Source organism: Podarcis melisellensis (assembly GCF_964234715.1).
Source record: "Podarcis melisellensis genome assembly, chromosome: 14".
Lineage (NCBI taxonomy): Eukaryota > Metazoa > Chordata > Lepidosauria > Squamata > Lacertidae > Podarcis > Podarcis melisellensis.
In genome coordinates this window covers 13,038,550-13,047,109 of record NC_138546.1, presented here as the reverse complement: position 1 = coordinate 13,047,109, position 8,560 = coordinate 13,038,550, and the positions used below count along the sequence as shown (strand labels likewise).

General features: G+C 43.3%; 2 protein-coding genes across 2 annotated transcripts; both read right to left on the bottom strand.

Moving 5' to 3' along the window:
- Positions 1–148: 148 nt before the first annotated feature.
- Positions 149–1,573, bottom strand: LOC309357021 (ERI1 exoribonuclease 2-like; the record flags this gene model as incomplete). Its single annotated transcript, XM_081888896.1, is given in 2 exon segments — positions 149–787; positions 790–1,573. Coding segments are annotated over 2 exon segments (1,182 nt in total). The 3' UTR covers positions 149–389.
- Positions 1,574–1,781: 208 nt separating this feature from the next.
- On the bottom strand, positions 1,782–6,930 carry ERI2 (ERI1 exoribonuclease family member 2). The gene is made up of 8 exons (XM_081888911.1): positions 6,819–6,930; positions 6,070–6,140; positions 5,900–5,983; positions 5,150–5,277; positions 4,813–4,957; positions 4,266–4,366; positions 2,863–2,944; positions 1,782–1,921 (listed from the first exon to the last, which is right to left on the bottom strand). Exons 1-8 carry the CDS (start codon positions 6,839–6,841, stop codon positions 1,812–1,814), a joined length of 744 nt encoding a protein of 247 aa, XP_081745037.1. The 5' UTR covers positions 6,842–6,930; the 3' UTR covers positions 1,782–1,811.
- Positions 6,931–8,560: the final 1,630 nt, after the last annotated feature.

The window sequence follows — 8,560 nt, the reverse complement described above, 5'->3', positions numbered from 1 at the left end:
CCATGATACCTTCTTTATGCACTATTTCTTTTAAAAAGCAATTGTTCAAAAGCCTGTGCTACACATTCTCATGGAGCATGCATGTATTTGCAGTTATCTAGTAATGGAGACATAATCTGTGATAAGCCTAAAATATAGAAAAAGCAGGATAATTTTAAAAGGCAAAACCAACTACTGATCCTCATTTGGTTTATCCTCAGCAATACTGTCAAAATCCTTTCAGGGACGCCCATCCTTTTACTTCTCACTTTAGAAGCTTATAGACAGCCCATTTGCAGCACGATTTGGAAGAATATTCTAAGATGGGGAAACAAAGCTAATAGCCTCTTTCATTTGTGATGGTGTGAGACATTTTTCTCCATGAAGGAGGTCAAGGAGGTAGTCCTTGGCTAGGTTCGCATGGAGGGTCGGAGAACGAGCGTCTTCTTTTCAGAATTTCCTGATGAACTGAGACTGCGCCCAGGACACGGCAGCCCCAGAGAACTGGAGGTAGGGAGTGTGAGCTTCTCCTTTTGAAGAGTATGCTCCCATATGAAATAACCGCAGCCCTTTCTATTCCCTGCCTGCTTTCCAACTGGGCAGCTATAGAATGCTTTGCCATGATTCGGACCACCATTCGAAACATTTAGCCTTCTGGCCCTTCGACCACATCTGCACAAAGGAGGGGTCACTCTCCCAGTTTCTGCAGCCTTTAAAGGCTGGTTTAAGTTGACTGAGGAGTTTAAGATGCCGGAAGGGACGCGGTAGGCACCGAGCCTCCTGACTAGCTGGGAGGTACTAGGCCTTTGTCTTCATAAACTATAAAGGGTGGTTTCTTTGCTGGAGGAACTGATTTTGGACTGGAAGGCTTCCTTTTGTGAGCTTCAGATGACAATCTGAAAGGGGTTCCATTTGACACATCAAGGGAAGCAGCACTTGCTTTTGCAGTGGGAAGCTTAAACGCAGAAGTATCTGAGAACTTATTTGGGGCTATGCTAATGTTATAAATCGTAGTGCTGGGGCTTTTGTACACAACAGACTTGGGGAGTTCCAGATTCAGAGTAGCATCCGCAACACTTTTAGATCCCAAGTTCATCGTGTGCGACTCATTCAGATCCATCTTCTCTTCGACGGTTAATGAACTCTTATGGTTCGGGTCATCCTCCTGCTGCAAACTTTCATCATCTTGCGATGCTGGTATTAAAGCTACATCCTCCCAGTTGGCCAGCGCTGATAAACAATCTGGAGTGGTACTTATGTCTATATCTGAAATACTGACGGAGGAAAGAGTGGTTGAGACTAAAACCAGTCCTGGATTATGCACTGAAGAATTAGAAATGGGGTGCCTGTTATTTAGCCCACTCTGGATGCCCAAAGAGTTATGTGAAGGCTGAAAAGAGCCAAGAGGGGAATTGAGCCTTTCAATCAAGCAGCTTTGGACACTACTATATCCATCAGTCTTTGGGGCATTTCTCGACAGAACATGGGCATTTCTGTGCAGATGAACAGGAGTGAACTCTTGCTGTTGGTTTTCCTTGTTGTTTTTAATTCCTCTGGTAACTCCAGCATTTTTGCTCTCATCCAGACATGACATTCCTGCACCATCATTGCTTCCCAAAGGACTTCCTTCAGTAGGTTTCGGAGACAAAAATCTGGCAATGGAATTCTTCGCAGGAGGTGCCTAAAGAATCCATAAACAAATAGGATATTGTGGGAACCGCAGGAAAGAGATGTCAACAGCCAAGTGAGAATATGTGCATCGGAATCCTCCAGGAAGAATATCAGGTTCAAAGTTGTTTCAGCAAACTCTTACTGTCTTCTTGGCACGCATGTCAAGAAGAAAAGCCACTGACCTTATCCAAAGATTTAGTGATTTTCATCACACACCCATCGCAGATCATCTTCCATGCAAGGCGGGCAGTATTCCGGGAATCATCCAGCCCTTGGGGGAAAAAGAGAGATGGTGCTGTTGTTGACCAAGTCAGGCAAGTTAATTATTCTGTACTCACACAACCCTTTCTCACTGCTTAACAAAAGAACCTGTAGGGATACAGCTATGCACAAAGCACCCTTGTATAAGAAGACCCTAGTATAAGAATAAGATTTGGTGATCTACACATGGCAGGTAGTAAGTCCAGGGAGAATTGAGTTCCACTCCCTGCTTGGTCCTGAAGTGCACTAAGTGACTTTGAGTCACTCTGCCTCCCAGTCCGGTCCAGCCCACCCCACCGGGTTGCTGCAAGGATAAAAACAGAAGGAGGTAAGGAACAGTAGGTACTGTCCTGAACTTTGTTTGTGTGTGTGTGTTTAGTACTATTTTATTAATTTTTACAATAAAAAAATCACATAAAAATAACCATACTATGTATACAATCCATAACAACTTCCAAAGATGGGATTTCTAAAACCCTTGACTTCCTTCCACTCCCCTTCTTTGTTTTACATTTGTTTGTGCACGTCCATAATATCTTAAATTCACAATCATTTCCAGTTTTATACATTATTCATCATATTACAAGTGTTTTTCAAAATCCTGCTAATGCATGATATTGTACACAATGCTTTGGAAATATGCAATAAATATTTTTCATTTTTTCAAATTATTGCCCTGAACTTTTTTTCAAATTATTTAATAAATTGTCCTGAACTTTTTGAAAGAAGGGTGAAAAGAAAGTGGAATAAAACTCATTTAAAAGGATAAGAAAAACCAGCATTCTTGGTTTTAGAGCATGTTATTATTGAACAGTTTGGGTTATATTCCATGGAGTTTGTCTCAGTTTAGGCAGAGCTTGGAACAAGCCTAAGAACTTGCTACTGATGACTAGAAATATTTCCACACACACACACACACACACACACACACACACTTAAAAACTCACTCACCAGAATGCTCCCGTCCTGCAAATATGATCCCCACATCCTGCAAAGCACCGTTTAGCCCACGTGGCTTCCGACAGTAAAAGAGCTAAGAGGAAATAAAGGTAAAGGCATTAGCTGCTGTGCTCTGTTCAACTCGAATCATAGGCACAGCACAAAATTTAGTTCTTCATATACGCCTTTCTTTTGCACTGGTGTGGGAAGCCTGTGGCCCTCTAAACATTGTTGAACTACATCTCCCATAATCCCTGACGACTGGCCATGCTTGCTGGGGCTGATGGAAGTTAGGAGTTCCACAACATTTAAAGGGCCAAAGGTTCCCCACACCTGCTTTATCAAGTCAAAGAACTGAAAACACTCCCATCAGTGCTCTGATTACTAAATATTCAGGAGCAATCATAAAATGAATCTGTATTAAGTGATAGTTATCTTTTTTAAAATAATAAATATACTACATAGATCATATCCTTCCTCCAAAAAAAATGAATAAATCACTGCCCCATCTTACTCACAGGGCTGTCTACCACCAAAGGCCCTATGACAAGGAATATGAGAGCAAAGGAGATAGGCTATGATGACCTCAGGTGACCTCAGACTGCTCCCCCTCCCCACATACAGTGACTGCACTATGGAAGGCAGCCTGGTGACTTGTTATGCTTTTCAGGCATCTGGTTGGCTGCTGGGAATGGAAGGCTGGACAACATGGGCCACTGTTCTGATCCAGCAGAGCTCCTCCTGTGTTCTTATTGCAACCTTATTAAATTATTTTATGCCCCCCCAATGTATTTCTTTACAGTGGTACCTCAGGTTAAGAACTTTATTTGTTCTGCAGGTTCATTCTTAACCTGAAACTGTTCTTAACCTGAGGTGCCACTTCAGCTAATGGGGCCTCCCGCTACCACCATGCCGTCGGAGCACGATTTCTGTTCTCATCCTGAAGCAAAGTTCTTAACCCGTGCTACTATTTCTGGGTTAGCAGAGTCTGTAACCTGAAGTGTCTGTAACCTGAAGTGCCTGTAACCTGAGGTACCGCTGTACTTTGCTTCCTTAAAGGTGGGATATGGATAATATAATAAATAATACAGATAGGACCAGAGATGGGTCATATACCTAGGAGGGCTATGTAAATGTGTGATCTTTATATCACCAGTGAAGAAAAACACTTAATGAATAAAAGAAAAGAAGAGAGATGGAAAGGAGTAAAACAGATGGGAGCATATTATAAGCAATGTAGAAATGCAGCAAAAGTTACATTTCATTTGGCGAATGATCTAGCTTGCGGAGATGCAGACAGGCTGCCACTTACACCATAACCACTGCAATCCAAACAATAAGCAGCTCTCAGCTAGCAAAATTGGCCATTTCCGCATTCTTTTCATGAATATTACACATACGCAGTCTGATCTCACCTTGTAAGTTGCCCGGAGATCAATCCAGGAGTTTAAAACATCTGGTTTTCTCAGCTGCTTTCTTTTACACTCGTATTGCAAACACACACCCAGGTCCCAGTCTGTAGAACAAACAAGCTGTCATAAACCTTTCATGTTTTATGCTTTGTTAATTGTTTCTAGCTTTCTTCCGTGTGGAATAGTAACTGTGTCTCATCAGATAGCTATTCCTCACTGGGCTAGAAACATGAGGAATTAAAGTAGGAAAAGATACCTAGGGACTAAGTCCGCTCTATGGTGTGATCATGAAAAGCACACAGAACTTCTGAGGAGTACGAAATCCACAACTGTGCATTGCACCTCCCAACTCAGAGTTTTGTGAGTATTCTACCCAAGAAAAACCTTGTTTTTCTCTTGCTTTCTTAAACCAGTTTCTAGCACATGTTGCAAATACAGCCTTGAAAGATTTTTTTAAAAGGAAGTGGAAAAGCAAAGTCAAGAGGGTCAAATCACTTCAAACCACTTTCAGTGTAAGAAATCAGATTTTTAAAAAGGTGCTATGAATTACCTGACCATGTAACAAAAGCACATAATTTCCCTTCCGAAGAATGACCTGAACTGAAAACAATGTTTTTTTCCTTCTGCATTTTTTGAATCCATTTAGAAAACTGAGACAGGCATATATGAAGAGGGACGCCTTCGTCAACTTGGTTCTTAATAGAAGAGAACAAGATACTTTTAGTATTTTTGACAGTATCCAAGTGTCGCTTTACACTCAGCCTTAACACAATTCATTGTCAGGCATAGTGAAACAGGGTCAATAACACCTCAGTGGTTTCAAAACCAACTGGAAACTATGAGCTTAGCTTGCGAATTGACTGCAACATGAAACAATAAAATTGTACCTGCTTTATTCCAGTTAGCTCAGTGCAAAATTCAGAGAGAATGGGATGTTCCTGAGGCTGCACGTACATGTGGAATTCAGATTCAATCTCTCCATTCAAGGTGTTTAATAGAACTGCTGGAAATTCAACTAAAGAAAGTACATTTTCATTCCAAATCAGGTTTATTTTAAAGAAATAGCATTCTTTAAAATGCAGTTTTACAAATGGAGTTAAAGAGTGCTGGGTCAAAGGTTTAAGGCCCCCCACCCCCCCGGTCATAAAATACGTTGGGTCAGTTATATTTCCTTACCCTAACACACCTCACAGTATTATTGTGAGTATAAAAGGGAGAGGGGATTATATAAATCTTTCTAAGATCCTTTGAGAGAGGAAGAGATAAAAATGCAATTAATTGCAACTGTGCCCCAGGTTTAAACAAGCTAAACATTTCAGCATGTTTTAATAGGGGTGCTGCAGAAAGAATGTAGTTGGTCAAAGGAGCCATTCTCAAAAAAGTTGAAAACCTCTGATCTAAGGGCATGGTAAGAGGTGTGCCCCAAATACCAGCTGCTGTTATGTTCCAGTACCCACCTCCAGTCATTCATGTAAATTAAGTATCAAAATATGAATACTTTACACATAGAGTTTGGGATAGGTAGGTTGGAAATTATATACAAATAAACTGCATGAGCAATGTTTTGATAGCGCCATTATTAGTTTACCGATCACACAGAAGCAGTTCTCAAACAATATTACTAAATCTCCACTTACTGATTTCTTGAGTGTAACATTTTCTGCCTTCTTTCCAGCACGTAGACTCAAAATCAATAATTATTAAGTAGTCAAACAACTGCCCTACAAAATCAAGCGAGGATTGTGTTATTTGCAAGAGTAAAGACAGTAATTTTTGCTTTGCAATTCAGACAGAGTACAGTACTCACTCAGTTTGGGTTTGCCATGATTCTGGCCACTGGGTGATGTTTTAGAAATTCTTCTAATAATGCCAAGCTGCCTACAAAAATAAAAATAAAATAAATACAAACACATTCTGAAAAATCAATCTCTCAATAGCAGAACAATATTTGGGGGGGTAACCAAGTGATTGAGATTCAGGCCTGAAGCTCCTGAATCCCTTGAGAAAAAGTGTGGAGAACAGTTGGGACAACTAGTAATGAAATGCAAGCGGCCCAACCTGTAACCTATTTACACGAAGCTCAAAAAAAATGGGATAAAAGGGGAGAGAACGGGGGCAAAATGGGGGTTTGTTCCAGACATCTTGCAGCATCTTTTCTTCTCACCAGCTCCCTCCACCCCCTTATTTTAAACACCCAAACCTTCCCAAGGGAAAAGAAACCCACAAGGCTTGTTAACCAGGCTGGTGCAGTGGTTAGAGCACCAGACTAGGACCTGGGAGAGCAGGGTTCGAATCCTCACTCAGCCAAGGAGCTCCCTGGGTGACCTTGGGCCACTCACTGCCTCTGAACCTAACCAACCTCACAGGGTTGTTGGGTGGATTAAAGGAACAAGGAGGGGGCAGTGCGCTGCCTGGAGCTCTTTGGATGAAAAGGCAGTGTATAAATGAAATAACAACAACAACAACAACAACAACAACAACAACAACAACAACAACCCGAGAGCCCACTAGGGAAATGGAGGAAAAGGAGGATGCAGCGCCTGTTGTAGGCCTCACCTGGCCAACTTCTTCGTCGCCATGGTTACGGCCTCCCACTCCCATCCCCCATCCCCGACGTTCCACGCTCCCCACTCCTCTCCGTTTCCGGCCTCCGTTTTGAACAGCCCGCGGATCCCGCCTCTTATCGATGCCGTCGACAAATCGGCTACTAGAGTCTGGTCCTTCTGACTTCCGAGGAGCTCTCCGTTCCGCTCTGGAGTCCCCGCTCGCGACTTCTCCAACAGCCTATGCGGCGCTCCGAGAGAGCGGGTGGGCGGGCGAGTAGCCTAGGCCGAAGGAAACGATTGCCGATCTGAAGCTTTTCCTCGATTGGGAGCTCCGCTCTGCATCCCGCGAAGGCAAACGGAGGAAGAAGGTGAGCGTCTCTCCTGCTTAAACGACCGTCGTTCTTTGAATGGCGTTTCTGTGTCCCCGGGGGGACGGGACGGGAGAAGCGATTATGCGGGGTTTGCCTTCAGAGGGCAGGAGGAGGAGGAGGAATCCTGCCCCCCCTCCCCGGATAAACGCACATGGCTGCAGGTCTCCCAGCGGTCTACTCTGAGTAGTGCTAACATTGGCTCTGTAACCTGCAGTCTTGAGTCTCCTTACCATTATTGCACGCGCTGTGGGTGTCCCTGCACCTGCTCCATGCTATTTAGGCTGCCATGCACACCATATGCTTAATCCTGGGAGCTGTAGTTTGTTATGGGTGCTTGGAATTGCACACTACGGTTCCCAGGATTTGGGAAGGGGGAATCTGTTTCAATTGTATGGTGTGTATTACAGCCTTTTCACGACACAACATTTATTTCCTCCCTTTATTATTATTATGCATGTCATACCCTCACAGCATTTCTCCAATGAAGATAGGAACGTCCCGTTCCATAATGATAATTTTAGTATTTATACCCCACACATCTTCTTGGGTTGCTCCAGCCACTCTGGGCAGCCTTCAACACATATAAAAACATTTTTAAAAAACAACTTCCCTATACAGTCATATCTTGGGTTGAAGTAGCTTCAGGTTAAGCATTTTCGGGTTGCGCTCTGTGGTGACCTGGAAGTAATGGAGCGCGCTACTTCTGGATTTCGCTGCTCGCACATGCGCAGATGCTCAAAATGACATGCGCATGCGCGGAAGTGACGAATCGCGACCTGCAGACGCGTGGACCCGGGTTGCGTTCGCTTCAGGATGCGAACGGGGCTCCAGAACAGATCCCATTCGCATCCAGAGGTACCACTGTACAGGATTGCCTTCAGATGGCTCAGGGGTTGGATAACTAAACCCTACAACATTTCTCCAATGAAAATAGGGACATCCTAAGGAAAAGCAGGACATTCCAGGATCAAATCAGAAACCAGGACGGCTTCTCTAAACCAGGGACGTCCCTGGAAAATAGAGACACTTAGAGAGTCTGGCATGTTGCTATGTGCTTGGCTCCACCAAAAGTATGTTTGGTCCATAATGGCTTCCCCTTCAGTTGTGGATTGGATCCAGAATAACATGACAATCCTAACCATGTCTATTCAGAAGTGTGCCCTGTTGAAGTCAATGGGGTTTCCTCCCAGGTAAGTAGGAGTATAGTTGCAGCCTAGGTAAACAGAGCTTTTGTCCTGTTGAAATCATTAATGCAGATTAATTATGATTTACTTTTAAGTACCATTGTTAATTTGAGTGTTCTCAAAGGGGAGGAGGGCCTGCAACAGCAGTGTGGGGTGCTTCCGTTTTTGGACACCCCATTTCATTGCCCCTTATTGAA